Here is a 22,861-nt window from a genome sequence, read left to right as displayed (position 1 = left end):
TCTCGCCGATCTTCTCAGTGGGTCGCGTTTCCGATCCGCGGTAGATTCTGCGAAGCACTGCTCTTGCTAGAGCCAGTGTTAGCAACACTCCCGGTTTGAGCCCCGTGAGCTCACCTACACGCCAAGGAGTAGCCTCTCAAAGCTTTCAGCATAGGTAGGGAAAAAAAAGAGTCATTTTTCGTGGCAAAAGAACGGAGCTATCCGACGAGACAAGAGTACCTATACCCTAACGAAGCATTGAAGCATTTATTTTATCCTTTATTTAAAATTGTACAAATGAGTTTATTGTCCTTATACATATTTACATGTAAACAAGTTTTTATTTTTAAACTCACAAATAAATTATTCATAATAACAGAATAGAAATAATTTTATATAATTCCGTGTTATTCGGATTGCGGTTTAGCGGTTAAATATTAAAATGTTATTTTTCAACGGCATTGTTTATGATGTGTCTATTTATAAATATTTTGAAGCGTTAAGCCCAAATAATAGGTAGTTAGTTGGTATATAATATAGATATTTTTTTCAACGTTTTTATTATCTCTAATAAGCTTTATAAGCACGGGAATAGGACGAATGCATCTGTATTTCACGAGTAGGCAAAGATAGATTATCTTCTCAGAAAAAAAACATCACAATACGTGCACGCGGGGATTCCCCGTGTTCAATTTTTTGTCATTTTCCGATCAGTTAAGGACTCCCATTGATTGCATCCTAAGGTGCTTTTAGCCGTAATTAGAAATGCGATTCGCACTTGCTCCCCTTGAAATAAAGTTGAGAATAGCGTGTCAAATTTTATTTCGATTACATTACATTAAAAGTGTTTTGTTTTTATTTTATTAACAATAAAATGCAACTCAAATAATAATTAACGCTAAATTTTTAAGTAAATTTTTAAGGTAATGCAAATTTTCATTCTGAATAAAAATAAAAAAGAATAATGGAAACTCCTCATCTAATCCTATCACGTGGATCTAGGCGACGTAAAGCTCTAATTACATTTCGTTCGTTTTGTAAAAGCTTCCTTTTAAGAATTTAAGAAATTCGATTCCAAAGCGGTGGTATATTCAGCGAAGCACTGCTCTTGCTAGGTCTGGTGTTAGCAATCCACTGAGGTCGAGTAGTTGGAATGGCCCTTAGGCCACCAACTATCTTTTTATTTTTATTGCTTAGATTGGTGGACGAGTTCACAGCCCACCTGGTGTTAAGTGGTTACTGGAGCCCATAGACATTTACGACGTAAATGCGCCACCCACCTTGAGATATCAGTTCTAAGGTCTCAAGTATAGTTAGGTGGGGAATACGCATTATGCTTCGATTGAATGTAATTCGTGAGCTACGGAATTATTCATATCGCCGAACACGCCAAACTCGCGAAGGAGGCTACTTAAAATCATCTGATTGGGCATGGAAAAATTGCTGCATTCCCCAACCTGCGAATGAAAGCGCAATCGTATGGCCCTGTCTGTACGTCAAGCACTAAAATCTATCGAAATCGCAATGTTAATAATATATCGAGTCGTCTCGATACGAAAACGGATCGTTACATTAGACCAGTCTTTCTCAAAGTGGGCGATAACGCCCCCTTGGGGGCGTTTGAAACCTCGAGGGGGGCGTTAAGGGGCCCAGGAAAAAATGGGGGGCGTTGATGTGGGTTAGGGGGGCGCTGTAAAATTTGTAATTTCATTTACTCTATAGTATTTTAAATTTCACTAAAATTAAAACTCACCTACTACACAATAACGAATAATTCGTTTATATTTCTACCCTGTATGATGTTATAAAAACTTAAAATAATTAACATAGATTTCGTAGGATAGCCCACACACCGTACGCAATCAAGTTGTAACAAGTTTCTGCGGAACATGATCGCTGATAGTTAAAAAATTAGAGCAATTTTACCTTAATTATTGGTTGACAATTGGTTTTGGCAGTCCTCTCGTGATGTTAACCTGACACTGCCTAAAGAAGTCTGAAGAGACCGAAACAGGTAGAAATCTGAAGGTGCAAGGTCAGGACTATACGGCGGATACATTAAAACCTCCCAGCCAAGCTCTCTTAATTTTTGCTGAGTGGCTAAAGATGTGTGAGGTCTAGCGTTATCGTGATGAAAAACCACACCCCTTCTGTTGATTAATTCCGGCCGCTTTCTCTCAACTTCTTGCTTTAATCTCATCAGTTGTTCGCAGTAGAGCTTAGAATCGATGGTCCTGCCTGGTGGTAACAGCTCATAATGTATAATGAGCTCATAATGTATAATGCCCTTCCAATCCCACCACACACACAGCATCACCTTGTTGCGAGTTAACCCGGGTTTCGCCAAAGTCTGTGAAGCCTGACTGGCCTTTGACCACAACCTTTCTCGTACGTTCTTGTCACACGTGATCCACTTTTCATCACCAGTTATCAGCTTCTTCAAAAATGGTTCGGTTTCATTACGTCGTAATAAAGAATCACAAATGAGTACACGGTTCATTAGGTTTCTTTCAATGAGCTTTTTTGTGTACCCAGTTTTTTTCAAATTCGCCATAACAATTTTGTGGTCAATTCCCAGTTCTTCAGTTACGTCGTAACTACTGATATGCCGATCTTGCCCCACTTTTTCAAAAATGGTATCGATTTTATCCGTAATAGGGCGACTAGAGCGACGTGCATTTTTGATATCAACATTTCCGGATTGAAAACGCTTAAACCAAATTTGTGCTACTCTCACAGACACGGCACTAGGTCCATAAACATTGCAATTTTTTTTCACGGCTTGCGTTGCTTTTTTACCTTTTTTGTAGTAAAATTTTAAAATGTATCGAAAATCTTCATTAGATTCACTCATCTTGACAGTACGAAAAATAAATAAAAATCACACATCTTCATAATTTTAATTTGGAATTAATTATCTTCTTTCGAATTTAAACTTTTAATGATACCAAAACCAGTCAGATACATATAGTATAGCCAAAGAGATTTTATTACATGTTCATACGTTTTTCAGCTATTGCATAGCTTTTATCGCGGGCCTTGAGCGCGGCGACCGAATCATGAAATTCCGTAACGAAAAAAACCTAACATCCCTCACTCCGCCTACCATGTAGCTCGCGTTCAACACATTCACACGTTGCGCTTGTGTAGTGTTTGTGAATAAGCGCGTGGCGTGACGTCACACTGCATGCGCATCATGAAAAGTCTGCCCATCTCTCTCTCGCGCGGTTTAGCTTATGAGTGTGCAGGGGACAGTTAAGGTTTTCCCTTTATTAAGTTTTAATATAGCATGGTCTTGTTTTATTCTTGTTTTAATATTAAATTATCATTGTCTAATTATAATGTCATAAGTTGATAAAAATTGCTATGCAATAGCTTTAACGCCGCAGTTCCCGAGTGCCACACGTTTTTTTTTTTGTCAGGAGGAAATCATCGGACTTCCGCCCTTCACTGGGGATGGAGGGCGGGGCATGTCGGAGTCGAACCGACTAAAACCTCCTGTCGCTCAACAACCAGCATCCAAACCTCGTATGAGACAGAGCTCATGAAAAGTCAAAGGGGGGAAAGTGAAGCGCTTAGTGCGGAGCACATCTCTCCCATCACCCTCCCCCTCGGGACGCCGGACTGGTGGTCGTCGGCGCCACGACCACCAGCCCTCTCGGTCGGCAGGCTGTCCGAAGCCCGCCTAGATGGCGCCGGTTAGAATGGTCTATCCTACGGAATACCCCGCTGGGTCAGAACCAGCGTGGGTTGAGGATAGCCGGCCTTCCATCACCCGGATGCTCATGCGTAAAACATGTGCAGAGCAGCTTGCACGTCGTCTTCTTAGGCCCCCTTCGCCAGTCCCCAGGCCGACATGTGAGGAAGACCCGAAGCACTTAGAGGGCCAGGGCTTGGGCGAGATCCGCCCTCCTGGACCCCGCTCAACGGCGGCGGGCCTGTGCATCTCTCACGCGCCCCGCCGCCTCCTTTTGCGAGATGGTGTACTCGCAGAAGTCGAGCATCGCTTTCCACGACTCGTCGTCACCGAGCATCGATGCCAGAACACTCGGCAACGACAAGTCGTTTCCTATTTTTGCGACGAGGACACGCCGCCACCCCTCCCATGCGGGGCAGGCGACGAGCGTATGCTCTGCCGTGTCCAAGTCACAACCACAATGGTGGCACTCTGCCGTCGGCTCGGCTCCGATCCGGTGCAGGAACTCACCGAAGCAACCATGCCCAGTAAGTACCTGCGTGAGCCGGAAAGTGAAGCGTCCTCTGTCACGATTCACCCAATTCATAAGAACCGGGCGAATCGCCTCGACGGTCCTACGACTAGCCGAAGGATCGGCCAGCCGCCTGGACCATGACTCCAGCACGGACCGCCGAGATTGGGCCCTCCGCGCTCTGACCACACTGGGGCTGGGACGCGCCACGCCACACGGGCACCTCGTATAAGGCCATTGACCGCACCACTCCCGTATAGAGACGGCGCGTCACCTGGTCAGGCTCCCCGATGTTGGGAAGGAGCCGGCTTAACGCGCCGGCCACCCCCAACAAACGAGGGACCAGGTTCTGAAAGTGAACACGGAAGGTCCAACGACTGTCCAGAATGAGGCCGAGGTACTTCAACTGCACCCCGATCCGATACGGAAGCCTCCAACCACGATATGGGCATCGACAGGTGGCACTCTCCGGGGCCCGTGGAACCACATTGCCTCGGATTTATTGAGTGTCACGTCGAGGCCCAATCTCCTGATTTTGCTGACGACATGCGCCACCCCAGCGGTGGCAAGACGAGCAAACTCAGCAAAACTCCCCCCCCCCGGGACACGACCAGCGTGTCGTCTGCGTAACAGATTACGCTTAGGCCCGGGAGGAGGGCACCTCTCAGTACCTAGTCATACCCGATATTCCACAAAAGGGGGCCGAGCACCGACCCCTGCGGAACCACCGCGCACGACCGGGAACCTGTGCACGATCCCACCGTGTCCAGTACATGTGACCGATCTGTCCTCCAAGTAGGAAGCCACCAGTCAGCGAAGGTAGGGGGGCACTCCGTGTCTTACCAGGGGCATTTTTTTAAATAAAAGAACACTTATTGCGGCATAACTATAATAGTTAGATATATGCTGTTGCGACACTTTTTGTAAATAATAATGTTTTTTACAAAGTCGTAGTACATTATTTTATTCTATCATCAATAGTTTTCGAAGGGCACGCGACGTAAAGAATATTTTAGGTAATTTTTTTTACACCTTGGGTTAAATTATGGGAGTTTTAGTAAGGATACCTATTTTTATTTTCAAAAAAGATTATAGCCTATGTCACTCAGGAATAGTGAAGCTTCCAAACAGTGAAAGAATTTTTCAAATCGGTTTAGTAGTTTCGGAGCCTATTGAATACAAACAAACAAACAAATATTTCCTCTTTATAATATTAGTATAGATATTAATTATTACAAATAATAAAAACGCTGACTTAGGCGGCGGTTTTTATTTGAACCAGTTCTAAATTATAAACTAAAGTTCTATGAAAAATTACCCATATTTATCTATAATACGAAATGATATTAATTTATTGTTCGTAGTTTCCTTCTTTTTTGCGTCGATAATCCTCAGTGCTGAGGGCTGTGGCCTCCTCTAATAACTTTCTCCTGCATCATCTTGCGCCATTCCTGCCTGTCCTCGGCTGTGTGGATAGCAACGTGGACAGCGGTATTGAGAGTGGAGCGTATTTGGTCCGACCAGCGCATTGGAGTTCTGCCTCTATGCTTTCTCCCGCATACCTTGCCTGTTACCAGCAGCTTTTCCAGATTGTCACCTCTCTTTCTGGCGATATGTCCAAAGATCTCGAAGCTCCTCCGCGCGCATGTAGTGCTAAGGCGCATTGGAATCTTGAGCTCGGTAAGAATGGATTCGTTGGTTCTGTGTTCTGTCCAACGAATCCCGAGCATTTTCCTCCAGCACCACATCTCAAAGGCGTCGATGCGTTGGCGGTCGGCTTTCTTGAGGGTCCTAGTCTCTGCGCCGTAGAGAAAAATGGAAAAGACAAGGGAGGCGACGAGCTACTTTTTGGTATTCCTCGAGATGTTTCTGTCCGCTCAAACACGGTCCATTTGGGACATAGCTCTCTTTGCCATTCTGATTCGCCTTCTGAGGTCCTTTTCGGAGGGTCCATTACTAGCTATGACGGAACCCAGATAAATGAAATCCTCTACGACTTCCAGGTTTAGCTTATTCGTAGTTTAATAAGTTATTATTGTTAGTAGTATTATTTACTAGTCGAAATATAAATTTTTAATTATCTTATGATGAGAATCTTATATTAATGAGAAAGATATTCAACAAAAATAGTTTCGTTCTAATAAATTAGCATAGTAATAGTACAGTGAACTAGCAATTTATTTTGGTAATTCTGAATTTAAGCAAACATATTGATGAGAAGAATTCATTTTTACTTTGCAAATTTGTAAATACACGCTCTGTAGCAATGTACGGACATACGGAAGAAACAATAATAGCATCTACAAATACATATGTACTACGTGGTAGTACATTTACTAAAATTAATACAACATTTATTAATTTAATTAATGAAATTGTGGTTTTAAAGTTTTAGGCGCATATAAAAAATGGGGGGCGCTGAAAAATAATTGATTTTCAAAGGGGGCGGTAAAAGAAATAAGTTTGATAATCACTGCATTAGACGGTTGTACTCGGTAGCCAGCCTTCGAGATTTACGTTAACCTTATACATATATTAAAACATCGATTGTGAATATAAGTTTCGAGTTTCGATAACGTGACGACTCGATTGCGAAACGAAAGTAATTAAATTCATTCGTGCTGCTGAAATTCATTCTTTTTACGAACGGTAGGGACGCTGTTTATCTATACATAATATAAATAAAATTGGAGTGTCTGTTTGTAATATTGAAATAACCGCTTTTTTCTACATGCATATGAATATACCTAGTCAGGTCATAAGTATTGTCACACAGTAAAAACTTTTCTTTTAGAATGCTGGCCACAAAAAAGTTTATTGAATTCGAATTTCGAATTGTTCATGAAAATAAAAATGTATACTTTTAGAATTTTACTCATTTTTAAATATGGAGTGGACGCTTAAAGAAGACCGTGTTGCAGTTATTGCGTTGCATCGTTGCGGTTACGCGCCAATTCAAATTTTTAACATACTGAAAATTATGAATATAACCAAAAGATTCGTTTATCGTACCATCAAACGATACAATGAAGACTCTAGTGTAGATGACAAGTCAAGAAGTGGTCGCCCTCGGTCTGTTAGGACTCCAGCAGTGATAAAAGCTGTGAAGGCGCGAATTCAAAGAAATCCCAAACGTAAGCAGAAACTGTTGGCCCTTCAGATGGGGTTAAGCAGAACCACGGTGAAAAGGGTGTTAAATGAAGACTTAGGGCTTCGGGCATATCGAAGAAAAACAGGACATCGTTTGAATGCTCGTCTAATGGATCTGAGACTGAAGAGATGCCGCGCTTTGTTGAAGCGGTACGCGGGAAAAAAATATCGGGAAATTCTTTTTTCGGATGAAAAAATTTTTACCGTAGAAGAGAGCTACAACAAATAAAATGATAAAGTGTACGCACACAGTAGTGAAGAAGCGAGCAACCGTATTCCGCGTGTCCAACGAGGTCATTTTCCATCCTCGCTCATGGTATGGTTGGGAGTTTCTTATTGGGGCTTAACAGAGGTACATTTTTGTGAGAAAGGTGTAAAAACGAATGCAGTTGTGTATCAAAATACAGTCCTGACGAACCTTGTGGAACCTGTTTCTCATACCATGTTCAATAACAGGCACTGGGTATTCCAACAACATTCGGCGCCAGCTCATAGAGCGAAGAGCACACAAGACTGGCTGGCGGCGCTTGAAATCGACTTCATCCGGCACGAAGACTGGCCCTCCTCCAGTCCAGATTTGAATCCGTTAGATTACAAGATATGGCAACACTTGGAGGAAAAGGCGTGCTCAAAGCCTCATCCCAATTTGGAGTCACTCAAGACATCCTTGATTAAGGCAGCCGCCGATATTGACATGGACCTCGTTCGTGCTGCGATAGACGACTGGCCGCGCAGATTGAAGGCCTGTATTCAAAATCACGGAGTCATTTTGAATAAACTTTAGTGTCATAAGAATCTATGTTTTGTTAAGTTCATTTTGGTATATGAATGGTTACATAATGAATAAACTTGTTTCAATTATTTTACATTAAACATGTGACAGAATTTATGACCTGACTAGGTATATACGGTACATACATGCCAAAATAACATTTTTTACAATTTTTGTCTGTCTGTCTGTTTGTTCCGGCTAATCTCTGGAACGACTAGACCGATTTTGACGAGACTTTCACTGATAGGTAGCTGAGTAACTTAGGCTACTTTTTTTAGACTAGATTGCTTCCCCCGCGGCGTCACTCGCGGTACGACAATAACCGTGGGTAATATCGCGAGACTCGGCTATTGATAATAAAATTTAATGTTTCCGAAACGAAGCGAGGGCGGGTCGTATCCTATAAGTTTTTCTCGATAGCGATACGAATACTTTTTCGATGTCGCCCCTCTGATCGATCGAACCGATGACGTTGATATTTGCGGCAAAAAAAGATATAAAAACGATATCAAACACGATTAGAATATAACAGAACAATAGTTATCTTATCTATACAAGAGATCTGTTCAGAGGGCAATCGCGGAATATTTTAATACGATCATGGGTTTTTTAGAATGCATTGCGTGCAACACAAGCAGTGTACAATGTAGCACGACAATTCTGCAGGAATTTAAATTGCATATAATTCATTTCCTGACTAAATCCTTTTATTTGAACGTTGTACCGATAAAACTGAGACTTATATACTCACGTCTGAAGGTTTCAAATACATTACGGCTTCGTTTTCGTCATCGCGAACCACTGAGCTGTTTGCTACTCGTCGTCACATAAATGCCTTGCTAACTACCGTATATTTGTGTAAAAATAATTATCTAGATTTACATTTCACACAGAACGAACGAATGGTATTTTTAGGTCTAGACTTTGGTTTTCATCTTCACAAGTGTTAGAAGAGCGCTAGCCATCTTATATCTATTATAGTTATTGCTTTCCGCACTCAAGTTTTGGATAAGAAGCAATGGCCTTCAAATAAAAAAAACGGAAAAAAAGAAACTTGGTAGCACACGTAAAGACATACAGTCGAATTAAAGACCTCTTTTTTTTTGATTCGCTTAAAAACCAATTCGGTTGGCACGCATTGTATACCACCCCCCCCCCCCTTCTTCTCGCCGGATCTTTTCAGTGGGTCGCATTTCCGATCCAGTGGTAGATTCTGCGAAGCACTGCTCTTGCTCTAGGGCTAGTGTTAGCAACGTCACCAGGTTAGAGCCCCGTGAGCTCACCTACTCGTTTAGCGAAACTAGCATGACCCCTCGATAGTTAAAGAAATAAGTTAAAGAAAAAAGTGTACTCGCACGAGAGAACACGCCCGTAAATGGCGAAATTCATTTAAACATTCCCCGTGTGTATCTGTTTTTTTTTTTTTTTCGTTATTGCTTAGATGTATGGACAGCCCACCTGGTGTTAAGTGGTTACTGGAGCCCATAGAAATCTACAACGTAAATGCGCCACCCACCTTGAGATATAAGTTCTAAGGTCTCAAGTATAGTTACAACGGCTGCCCCGCCCTTCAAACCGAAACGCATTACTGCTTCAGGGCAGGAATAAGCAGGGCGGTTGTACCTACCCGTGCGGACTCACAAGAGGTCCTACCATCAATAAAAAGTGTTCTGATAGTTGAAAACAATTGAGGATACGCTCTCGTATCTCTCCCAAGGGCATTCGTGTTTTTATGAGTTCTGGACCACTGAACAACGGGCAGAACGTGCGTTCCATTAACATGAGCTAATGTAAATCAGTCTTAAAATCATCATCAATAAGCTGTATTTTCAAATGTTAAGGTAAACAGTAATTCAATTGGATTTAGATTTAAACAAAAACGCGCAGTGTCTGTCAGAAAGCGATGGTTATTTTTTAGAATATTAGTGAGAGAGAAAAGGTAACGTTATTACATTATTTCGAGGGGCGAAAGGCTATTTGATTTATGCGACATTTCGGTTAATAGCTTCGCTTCGGAAACATTATATTTTATTATTGACTAGCTGAGTCCCGCGATGTTACCCGCAGCTATTTTCATACCGCGGGTGAAGCCGCGGGGCGAAGCTGGTCTAAAAAAGTAGCCTAAGTTACTCCTTATGCTGTATGGTAGCTGATGATACCTATCAGTGAAAGTCCCGTCAAAATCGGTCAAGCCGTTCCAGAGATTAGCCGGAACAAACAGACAGACAAAAAAATATATATATTCATATGCATGTAGTAAAAAGCGGTTATTTCAATATTACAAACAGATACTCCAATTTTATTTATATGTATAGATTAGCAACAATTACAGTTCGATGTTTTTAACTGAGTTTCAATCAAGTTTACTCCGTTCAAAGAGCTGTAGAAGTTTTTTTGTTATGATTTTTTTTCTAAATTCTAAACATTGAATGGCTCTCCAGTAATGTTGCAAAAAGTCTCCTAAACTAATTAGCCTTGCACCCTCGATTTATAATAAACGTGTGTATAAAACTATGCAATCTCTACATATAAAAATGAATTGCTGTTCGTTAGCCTCGCTAAAACTCGAGAACGGCTGGACCGATTTGGCTAATTTTGGTCTTAAATTATTTGTGGAAGTCCAGAGAAGGTTTAAAAGGTAGATAAATATGAAATGCTCGGAATTAAATAAAAATAACAAATTTTGTTTTTCCTTTGATATCGATTGAGGCACTACGAAGTCTGCCGGGTCAGCTGCTAGTATCCTATAAAAATTGACGGCAAGTTGTTTCGGTAGAAAAAATTGTTAGTTTTCTGGGTTATGGTCCAGACGGCTGGCTGATCCTTCGGCTGGTCGTAGGACGGTCGAGGCGATTCGCCCGGTCCTTGTGGATTGGGTGAATCGTGACAGAGGACGCCTCACTTTCCGGTTCACGCAGGTGCTCACTGGGCATGGTTGTTTCGGTGAGTTCCTGCACCGGATCACAGCCGAGCCGACGGCAGAGTGCCACCATTGTGGTTGCGACCTGGACACGGCAGAGCATATGCTCGTCGCCTGCCCCGCATGGGAGGGGTGGCGCCGTGTCCTCGTCGCAAAAATAGGAACCGATTTGTCGTTGCCGAGTGTTGTGGCATCGATGCTCGGCGACGACGAGTCGTGGAAGGCGATGCTCGACTTCTGCGAGTGCACCATCTCGCAGAAGGAGGCGGCGGGGCGCGTGAGAGACGCACAATCCCGCCGCCGTCGAGCGGGGGCCAGGGAGGCGGATCTCGCCCAAGCCCTGGCCCTCTAAGTGTTTCGGGTCCCCCTCATATGTCGGTCTGGGGACCGGCGAGGGGGGCCTAAGAAGACGTCGTGCAAGCTGCTCTGCACGCGTTTTACGCAAGAGCATCCGGGTGATGGAAGGCCGGCTATCCTCGACCCACGTTGGTTCTGGCACAGCGGGGTATTCCGTAGGGTAACCCACTCTAACCGGCGCCATCTAGGCGGGCTTCGGACAGTCTGCCGACCGAGAGGACTGGTGGTCGTGGCGCCGACGACCGCCAGTCCGGCGTCCCGAGGGGGAGGGTGATGGGAGAGATGTGCTCCGCACTAAACGCTTCACTTTCCCCCCTTTGCCTTGTCATGAGTTCTGTCTCATGCGAGGTTTGGACGTTGGTTGTTGAGCGACAGGAGGTTTTAGTCAGTTCGACTCTGACATATCCCGCCCAGTATCCCCAGAAAAGGGCGGAAGTCCGGCGATTTCCTCCTGACCAAAAAAAAAAAAGTTTTCTGGGTTATCGGGAAGTGTCTGGAAAATTCGCTGCAAAAACATGTCCGTTTTTCGTTTCTCATTGTTACACTTTTTTACGGTCTAAGCCGATGTTTCTCAACGTGGGGCCCACGCCCTACAAGGGGGCAATTCGATAATTAAGGAGGGCAATCGCACTAAATCAATATAGAAAATCTGTATTAAAATGATTTTGAATTTGAATTTCAATTTTTTATTGTATGTTTTGAAATATTATTATACTTACTGTGTTTTTATGACAATTTCATAGTGATTTCTTCCTAAAATTTAACATTTATGTTTTTTAAGTGAACAAATCAATTTTTTAATGTTAAAAATTATTTAATGGGGGTATAAAAAAATTTTGAAATGTTACAGTGGGGCATGGCACAAAAAAGGTTGGGAAACACTGATCTAGGTTCTCGGCCCGCGACCGAAACGGTGCGATAAAGAATTGGCGGAATTGCGTGCCGAAAAACGCGCCTAAACAACCCGAGCTAACGAATAATTTAATATTTTTTTTCATGTTAAATCGATCATGACATTAGTTAGAGCGAAGTTACAAAGTTATCGAATCGTAGGCAATGCCGGCACGAAAAAAAAAAAAATCGTCTGCAATGAAGATTACGTTCAAAGATTCCATTGCATAAATACATACTGAGTCAATAAAAACGTGTAAAACAAAAGAATAATTCTTCTATTTATTTATTCAGATTAGATTACATTTTGATCAATCCCACCGCAAGGTTCCTCCGATTTTGACCGTGGAGATGTCGGAGTCGAAAATACACTTCAAATGATAATAATTTTATCTACATAACAACTATTGACTAACATAAACATATAAATACATACATCCGTTTGTTCAAATATAATGCACGCCAAGCCAGTTTGTTGTATGAGCTATCGACAGAAAACTTCCGTCAAATTCAATCTAAACTTTGGAGACCACGGGCCACAATATCAATTAAATTAAAAATGTAAATATAGAAACAAACAAAAAAATACACTTTTTAATTTACCAAAAACACAGAGCAGACAATCACTGACACATTTTATTTTAAAACAACAAACCACGAAAACAGGTAATTTATGTAAATAGTTAACTATCATTTGCGTTATGAATATTCGATATATATTAATAAAATAGTTTTTAAGATAATTCACTGTCGACTACATAACAAACTATTTTGTTGACATTTAAGCGAGAAATAGCAATTGTAAACACTGTTTTGTTTTTCAATGTTCAATTCGATTGTAGTTGGCGCGAATCGCGATTCGTACAACGCCCGGCGCGCGACGCGGGCGTTCATTGACTGCCAAGCCGTGCCATAGATTATATCATTTATATCGCACCTTTTGAATTGAAATGGCTTAACTAAGAATTTTATGAAAATGTATTTGAAACTTTCAACGGCTTTTTAAAATGTATTTTAACAGTTTATAAAATTAAACATCAAACTCGTTCCGTATCTTTCAAATCCAGCGCATACTATAAAGTATGAAAATCGGAAAACCAAAACAAACACAATTCTTTGATTATATTATTTTTGGCATTTACCAAAAAACAAGAATTTTGGGTTAAGCCAATTCAATTCTAAAGGCGCGATATAGCGAAACTACCGTTGCCGCCTCAATCTCGTTTGGCGCATTCAATGTTATGAAAACATTACACAAAACACAAATACAAAATGTTGTTTTATCAAACGTTATCTCGACGATGACATAGTCGTTTTAACATGTAACTATAAATACGTATATGTAACCTAGAGTTAGTCAATCGATTTTAGTTGCTATTTTTAGAATTTGAACGTTTATATATAGGAATTAGTTTTCACGGGCTTCCTTCCCTTTTCTCTTCCTTGTTCGGGGTGAATCTTGATGATACCTGAAACATGCGGAGCAGACGTGCGTGCGAGCTCGCGGGACGTGATACGTGATTGTTTGACGGGGGTATAGGGAGACCCAGTGAAACGGTGTTGGCCGCCGCCCACCGGTCAGTTGGGGACCTGAACCCGGGTGTCTCTACTAAACTCCGCCCCGGGAAGCTGTCCCGCCAACCGGTGTAAAAATCCTGTCGTGCGGTCGTCGTGGAGTCGGAGACTGGAGTGGATCCCGGCGATCGCACGCAGAGTGGACTGGGGGCTCCTCCATGCCCTGCGTCAGTCTCTCACGCAACCCGTAGTCGAGCGCGTACTGTGTTCCGCGCTTTATTGTCATGATTTTGCCTCGAACATCCTACATCACTCAATCACGCTCTCAAAAAAAAACAAAATGACAGTACAAAAAAGGAAAAGGGTTTTGTCGGCGATACCCCATTCCACATTTAATGTGGGTTTCAGCAATGTACGCTGACGCCTGCCCTAACGCGTTTGTATCACCTCTCTTATTGCGCTAACAGGGTTCCATCTTCATGGAAGACCGCCCACGTCCACCCTATCCCCAAGAAGGGTGACCGGTCGGACCCATCGAGCTATAGGCCTACCGCGATAACTTCCTTGCTTTCCAAGGTGATGGAGCGAATAATAAATATACAACTCCTGAAGTATCTTGAAGATCGCCAGCTGATCAGTGACCGACAGTACGGTTTCCGTCACGGTCGCTCAGCTGGCGATCTTCTTGTATACCTTACTCACGGGTGGGCTGAAGCCTTGGAGAGCAAGGGCGAGACTCTTGCTGTGAGCCTTGATATCGCGAAGGCCTTCGACATGGTCTGGCATAGGGCACTTCTGTCGAAACTACCATCTTAAGGAATTCTCAAGGGTCTCTGCAAGTGCATCGCTAGCTTTTTAGATGGGCGGAGTATCACGGTCGTTGTAGACGGTAACTGTTTTAATACCATGACCATTAACGCTGGCGTTCCACAAGGTTCGGTGCTCTCCCTCACGGTTTTCATCCTGTATATCAATGACTGCTGCTGTCTATTGATGACATGCATTGCTATGCGGATGACAGCATGGGAGATGCGCGATTTATCGTCCATCCTCTGATGACTCTTCTCTCTCGGAGCGTGGTGCAAGAGAGACGATCAAAACTTGTGTCTGAAGTGGAGAATTCTCTGGGGCAAGTCTCCGAATGTGGTGAATTGAACTTGGTTCAATTGAACCCGTTAAAGACACAGATTTGCGCGTTCACTGCAAAGAAGGACCCCTTTATCATGGCGCCGTGATTCCAAGGAGTATCCCTGCAACCTTCCGAGAGTATCGGGATACTTGGGGTCGGCATTTCGAGCGATGTCCAGTTTCGGAGTCATTTGGAAGGCAAAGCCAAGTTGGCGTCCAAAATGCTGCGAGTCCTCGACAGAGCGAAGCGGTACTTCACGCCTGGCCAAAGACTTTTGCTTTATAAAGCACAGGTTCGGCCTCGCGTGGAGTACTGCTTCGCTCTGTCGAGGATCTCATTTTTACCAACGCACCGCCCGCCACCGGAGTAGAGTTCATCCATACTACCTGGAGCCATTGCGTTCATCATCCTCAGTGTGTTTCCAGAGGTATTTTTTGCCACGTACCATCCGGCTTTGGAATGAGCTCCCCTCCACGGTGTTTCCCGAGCGCTATGACATGTCATTCTTCAAACGAGGCTTGTGGAGAGTATTAAGGGGTAGGCAGCGGCTTTACTCTGCCCCTGGCATTGCTGAAGTCCATGGGCGACGGTAACCACTCACTATCAGGTGGGCCGTATGCTCGTCTGCCTACAAGGGAAAAAAAAACGCTTAATTTTTTAAAATTGCAGGAGCATTAACTTCTGATCAAAGTTGAAAAATACGACAAGAGCATGAAAAATGTAATATTATTTTTAGAACTTCGCATTTTTCTGGCACCTTTCCAATAGGAATATATTTTAATGCAGCATACCTATATGAATTGAGTTTGACATTAATTAATTAATCGCGAAAATTAATTGAATTAAAACATTTTTTTCCCCTACCTAATCGTTGGCAGCCTAAGAGGCTATTCCAGCTACCCCCGGACGGATAGGTGAGCTCACGGGCTCAACCTGAGAGAATTTGCTAGCACTAGCCCTTGCAAGAGCAGTGCTTCTCAGAATCTACCACCGGGTCAGAACCGCTAACTACTGCGAACATCTGAGAATCCAATGATAAAATTTCCAAAAGTTTATTACAAGTTTATTACAAGCTTATTACAAGTTTATTACAAGTTTATTACAAGTTTATTACAAGTTTATTACAAGTTATTACAAGAAGTCGACATACGGCTAAATAAATTTAAAATCTCACATAATATAGAGGTTGAGTACAAACAGTGCGATATCGTTTCTTAGATAATCTAATGCATGCTTAGACTTAGCATAGCTTCCGTGAGTACGTACATCTCAATATTCATCGAGATATATTGCTATTGAAAATCTATCAGGAGTTTTAAATTTACAGCTTGCTATGCTAAGTCTATCAGGGGCTTTAATATGTTCCAATAAACCTGGCGTAACATCGTTAATTAGTAATGTTTCTCGGCGAACCCGTCGCTCGCGACCAAGGATTCGGTGAGTAAACTAACCCATAGACACAGCCCACTGAGTTTCTCGCCGGTTCTGCACAGTGGGTCGCGTTTCTGATCCGGTGGTAGATTCTGCGAAGCACTGCTCTTGCTAGGGCTAGTGTTAGCAACACCTCCCAGTTTCAACCCCGTGAGCTCACCTACTTGCTCGATTACGCTGGCTAACCTTTAAAGGCTACCAGCTTAGGTAGAAAAAAACTAATATATAGTGACAAATATTTAAATGAGTTTTGTCGCTTTTTTTGCATGGATGGACGAGCTCATGACCCACCTGATGTTAAGTGGTCACTGGAGCCCATAGAAATTTACAATGTAAATGCCGTCGCCCACCTTGAGATATAAGTTATAAGGTCTCAGTTTAATTACATCAGTTTAATTACAGTTACACATTATTGTCACTGTACATTTATAAATAACGATGCTACGCAAGGTTGATTGGAACATAAAATATATTAAAGCCCCTGATTGGTTTAGCATAGCAAAATGTAAATTTAAAACTCCTGATAGATTTTTAGCAGCAATATTCTCGGGGTGAATTAAGTACTTACACCCGACTAAACGGTGCACCACATGTCATGACGCCTAAGTCAGCCTGAAGTTTTATTAACAGCTAGTATTATTGCCTTCTTCGTCGAATTCGTCGATTACGACTAAGAGTTCGACGAGCGAAGTAACCTATAGACACAGCCCACTGAGTTTCCGGTGGTAGGTTCTGCGAAGCACTGCTCTTGCTAGGGCTAGTGTTAGCAAATTCTCTTAGGTTCAGCCCGTGAGCTCACGTGGAGTAGCCTCTGATGCTACCAACAAATAGATAGGGCAAAAAGATGTATTATTTTTTGTTAGTTTTGTCTCCTGCCAGTAATATTGTCAATTAGTTTTGTATAAAAGCGTGCGTTGTGCTTATATCTAAACAGTGTGCTTCGCGAAATTGACCGGTCATAATATAGGGAATATAGGGTTATAGGGAATATAAAGAACACCGGAATATAGGGTTTTTCGATAGGTACGCATGAACTTTGACAGCTCATAGCGGCCATCTTGCTAAAGCTATGGCTGTCAGTTTTGGCATAAACACATATTTAGTCAAGGCCCTGAAACTGTGATACTTGAAGACAAATATTTATTCTGTATGGAAACTAGCGACATCTTGTATCGGATGCCCCTAAACTTATATGTTGTTAAAGTTAAGGCATTTAATTATTGTATAACTAAACACAGAAAATACATAATTAATAAATCATACAAGTTATATTTGTTATAGACAAATTCATGAAATTTTATGAATTTGTGGTTTCTGAAAATTTGTAAAATCCTTCATTAAAAATAAAATATAGGAAAGGTAATATGTTACTGCCATCTACAGGAGCAATGAGAAACTAATCGAAGCGAATCCATCTACTGGCCGACGCCCGTAAACAATTTTGTTGAGTGCTTGAGTTGCTTATCTATAACTAATTTATGTGTATCATCTATGTATTTAGTCGTGAAATTCCGCCATGGAACGCTACAGGCTAGTCTGGCGGTGTCATCGACTGTTAGGACTGTTATTTCTTCGAAGATGCGCAAGGAGCCGTGTTTACTATAAATGGCGACCGATATCGGAGGATGATAACAAACTTTTTGTGGCCTAGATGGTATGGATCTCACAAGCATAGTATAGTTACAACGGCTGCCCCGCCCTCCGAACCGAAACGCATTACTGCTTCACCGCAGAAATAGGCAGGGCCGTGGTATCTATCCGCGCGGACTCACAACAGTTCCTACCACTAGTAATTACGCAAATTATAATTTTGCGGGTTTGGTTTTTATTGCACGATGTTATTCCTACACCGTGGAAGTGAACTTTTTTCTTCTTTTTTTTGTTGCTTAGATGAGTGGACAAGCTCACAGCCCACCTGGTGGTAAGTGGTTATCGGAGCCCATAGACGCCTACAACGTAAATGCCGCCACCCACCTTGAGATATAAGTTCTAAGGTCTCAGTATAGTTACAACGGCTGCCCCACCCTTTAAGTCGAAACGCACTGCTGATTCACGGCAGAAATACGCAGGGCGGTGGTACCTACCCGTGCGGACTCACAAGAGGTCCTACCACCAGTAAATATATAGAATGAACACGATAAATGTTTCCAAGAACTTAATGACTATACAGGAAGTTCGGATGTGCCGGACGATCACGTAGTGCTTACGTTTTTTTACGATAGGACCGCTAATTTTGATAGTTGAATTCGTAAATTCGCACGACTTCACCAGGCGATTAATTTTCTGAGACTATTCGCACAGCCTTCAGAGAACCAATCGTCAACACGTGACTGGATCGTGTTTTTGTTACCTTTTAATAGTCTTTTTGAAAATAATTGTACTTGTGATGAATCTGTCTGACTCGGTGGTGGAGTAATTAGAGCTCCTAACTATAGCGGAATAGGTCTTGGGTTCGATTCCCATATCGAGCAAACAGTCTGTGATTAACAGGTTTGTTTGCTCTTTGTCTGGATATTTATCTATACTAATTTATAAATCTACATTGGTTTTTACGGATGTTAAAGAGATAATAAATTGTGGTAGGGCGTCTTGTGAGTCCGCACGGGTAGATACCACTGCCCTGCCTATTTCTGCCGTCAACCAGTAATTCGTTTCGGTTTGAAGAGCGGTGCCTCCGTCCTAACAACTGTCATTCGTTTTCATTTGCTAACGTCAAGAGGAGATTTCTAAATTGTTCTAAGATAACAAATGTGATTGATGTACTCAATATTCCTCTTAGCTCGATCACCCTATTCGCCCCTGCGATGTCTGACAACTGTGTTAATAATTGTGTCTTCTCCTACACATATATGTCGAGGGGTGAAAGACTATTTGGTTAAGCGACATTTTTGCAACTTACAGGAGAGCCATTTAAAGTTTAAGATTTGAAAAAAATATGTCAAAAAAAAAAACTTGTTTAATTGAAGTTCAATTAAAAACATCGAATCGTTGATACTAATCTATACATATAAATAAAATTGGAGTGTCTGTTTGTAATATTGAAATAGCCTCTTTTTACTACATGCATATGAATATATATACGGTACATACACCCAAATAACATTTTTTACAATTTTTGTCTGTCTGTCTGTCTATCTGTTTGTCCCGGCTAAACTCTGGAACGGCTGGACCGATTTTGACGGGACTTTCACTGATAGGTAGCTGATGATATAAGGAGTAAGTTACTTTTCAGACTAGCTTCGCCCCGCGGCTTCACCCGCAGTACGACAATAACCGCGGATAACATCGCGGGACTCATCAATAATAAAATTTAATGTTTCCGAAGCGAACCGAGGGCGGGTCGCTAGTTTCAAATAAAACGAACCTTTAATTTCAAAGATAAATGTCGCGTTTTAAGCGAAATGGCGTTTAAACCAAACTAGCGAGGTCCCGCAGTAGTCGAAATTCGACTATAATTAATTGGAATTGTATAATAAGTTTGTACACTATTATGTATGTATTTTATACTTCTATAATCACAAATTTCGCCAAGACTACAAACAATATATTTTAATTTATTCTCAATTTGACCACAGACGTCAAGAACAAAAGTTTGACAATAAATAGTATGCATGCGTGTGTGCGTCAAATACATGGTATGTAGTGTGTGTAATGTATTATTTATTGATTTAATGTACATTTTATACATTATTTAAAAAAAAAAATTTAGCATTGTGCACTTCTTCTCTATATTCTCTATAATTGTGGAAAATTTCATACTCCTCCGACTGCGCAATTTTCGTAAAAAGGTATACAAAGTTTTTGCTTCACGTATTAATATATAGATAGCTTTTCACCTCACGATAATAATAATAATAATATAACTCTTTATTTAACACCACATGTACAGAGTAAGCATATAAAACAAATAATAGTCGGTGACATAAATTGGCGGCCTTATCGCTGAAAGCGATCTCTTCCAGGCAACCTTGCAGGGAGAGGAATAAGTAAACTGGACAGTGCTATATCTTAATAAACTTACATAAAAATAAATACTTATATGTGAAAAATAAATACAATATAAGATAGACTTACTTACATACGATTAAATACTAAAAATATGCAAGTAAATACAAAATAGCAAATACAAAGTAGGAACAAGTTATACAATTATATCGTAGGAGCCATATTATTGTGCATATGACGATATGACGATATGAATTGAATTACCAAACAATTGTACAAATATTATCATATGGTTTCACGACTTAAATTCTTAGTAAGTTATTGGTACATTGATACTGCATGACTACTATATTATCAAAAGCAAAGAGCAGCAATTAAAATTTGCAAGTAGGAAATTTGTTTTCTGTGTGTCTTAAATAATCATTGAATTCCAGGGCCATAGCTAGTAAATTCACTGTTTAAAATAATAACCTTGTGTCTTTGTTAGAAGAGCAATGAAAACAATTTACGAACGGAATGGCAAGTCCAAAATCGGACAATTTACGAACGAAATTGCAAGTCCAAAATCGGACAATTTTGTGTGAATAATTTTTATTTTTTTAATTAAATATATTTTCAGGTTCATACGTCTAATGACGTATGTAAGCGTAACGTCATCTATCGCCGAGTAGTCGGACGAATATCGAAGGATCTAGTAGCACCTAGAACGCTCGAGACGTACAACGCTATCTATTGTCAGATAGCGGAAACACAATACTCGATTTGTGTGGAATATTCTAGATAATTCTAGGGATGTGGCATTGGCTATAAAAGCGTTGCAGAGAAAAAAAATTTCAGACAATAACCACCATTTTACTAAGACTGTATTAAGATCCCATTTAGTTTCCTTTAATTTCATCCCGATTGATTAAAGTCTTAAATTAACCAAATTCATCTCATATCGTTCGATATAATTTTTCATATTACAGATATGCCTTTGTACATAATTTTCCTATTACTCTGTACTATGTCTTTTTTTTCTGTGTGTACATAAATAAATAAATAAAATAAATAAAAATACACGATGTACACATTTGAATTTATTTAGTAATTGATTATTTTTGTAAACTTGACCCTGGCAACATTAGTAAGAAGAGAATTGCCATACTTAAAAAAAGAAGTAGCTTAGTAACATTACTCACAGATTATATAAGTCCTTGTCGAAATCGTTTATCGCTTCTCGATATTTTTCATTTCTCTCTCCGGAATTACAATGTTTATCTAGCGCTGAACTTCCACTGCCCTCGACAGAATCCACATCACCCTCGATACTGCGGTAGGTGTTAGAGTGAAGCCTTTCGGTGTTCTCGTGTTCAAAACCTTGGTTGACGATGCCGGTCGCCATTTTGGTGATCTGTGAAGATTACAGTATGGAGGTTAGAGGTAAGAAGCACCATCTTGTATAGGGGACAACTTGAAAAGAAAACAGTAACTAGTAAGTTGTTAACGGAGTGAAGTGTGGTAGTTTATGGAACCGCCCGATTAGCTTCCTCATGTCTCTAGGCAAACTGTATGAGCGTCTGCTCTACAAACGCCTCAGAGACTTCGTCTCATCCAAGGGCATTCCCATCGACGAACAATTCGGATTCCGTGCAAATCACTCATGCGTACAACAGGCGCACCGTCTCACGGAGCACATTCTCGTAGGGCTTAACCGCTCTACACGGGAGCTCTCTTCTTTGACGTCGCAAAATCGTTCGACAAAGTCTGGCACAACAGTTTGATTTCAAACTTTTCAACCGCTCTTTTCGATATCGAGTTGAGGGAACCCACTCCTCCCTGCGACCTCTCACGGCAGGAGCCCCGCAAGGCTCTGTCTTCTCGCCCCTCCTATTCCGTTTAATCGTCAACGATATTCCCCGGTCGCCGCCGACCCAATTAGCTTTATTCGCCTAAGACATGACTGCTTACTACTCGAGTAGAAACAGGTCCCTAATCGCGAGGAAACTTCAGAGCGCAGACGTAGCCCTAGGACCGTGGTTCCGAAAATGGCGCATAGACATTAACCCAGCGAAAAGTATTGCGGTGCTATTTCAAAGGGGAAACTCCACATGGATTTCCTCCCGGATTAGGAGGAGGAATGTCACACCCCTGATCACCCTCTTCGGCCAACTCATACCCTGGGCCAAGGTCAAGTACCTGTCTTATCGGATCCCTCGTATTCACTCTCAGTCATCGTTCGAACGAGCGAACTAACCCACAGACACAGCCCACTGAGTTTCTCGCCGGATCTTCTCAGTGGGTCGCGTTTCCGATCCGGTGGTAGATACTGCGGAGCACTGCTGTTGTTAGGGCCAGTGTTAGAAAATATTCTCAGGTTGAGCCCGTGAGCTTACCTACCGGTTCGGGCGTTATTGGAATGGCCTCTTAGGCTACAAACGATTAGGTAGGAAAAAAAGATATAAATTTCTCATCTTACTATCGTAACCTCCTAACAATGTAGTTAATGGAGTCTTATTCACACAATGTATGGAGTTTATCAACTAAAATACCACGCTTAAACATCAAACCGAACTAATAATGAA

The 22,861-nt window shown here is 41.6% G+C and overlaps 1 protein-coding gene across 11 annotated transcripts in view; it reads right to left on the bottom strand.

Annotated features, from left to right (window-relative positions):
• Nucleotides 1–22,861, bottom strand: part of LOC101740800 (P protein) — a 62,060-nt gene that overhangs the window by 37,456 nt on the left and 1,743 nt on the right. For 5 of the 11 annotated variants that reach the window (XM_062675356.1, XM_062675354.1, XM_012694356.4 and 2 more), the window contains exon 1: nucleotides 12,881–13,515. Coding sequence is in view for 4 of the 11 variants with exons in the window: in XM_012694352.4 (XP_012549806.2) it covers nucleotides 21,479–21,681 (203 nt within the window). In the remaining 7 variants the exon portion in view is untranslated. Of the gene's footprint in view, nucleotides 1–12,713; nucleotides 13,648–21,478; nucleotides 21,691–22,861 lie in introns of those variants that run through there. The other 6 variants (XM_012694352.4, XM_062675352.1, XM_062675353.1 and 3 more) reach the window with 3 other exon arrangements.

Source organism: Bombyx mori, chromosome 23, assembly GCF_030269925.1.
Source record: "Bombyx mori chromosome 23, ASM3026992v2".
In the NCBI taxonomy this organism is placed as follows: domain Eukaryota; kingdom Metazoa; phylum Arthropoda; class Insecta; order Lepidoptera; family Bombycidae; genus Bombyx; species Bombyx mori.
Note: the sequence above shows the minus strand (reverse complement) of the source record. Positions and strands in the feature narration are given on the sequence as shown.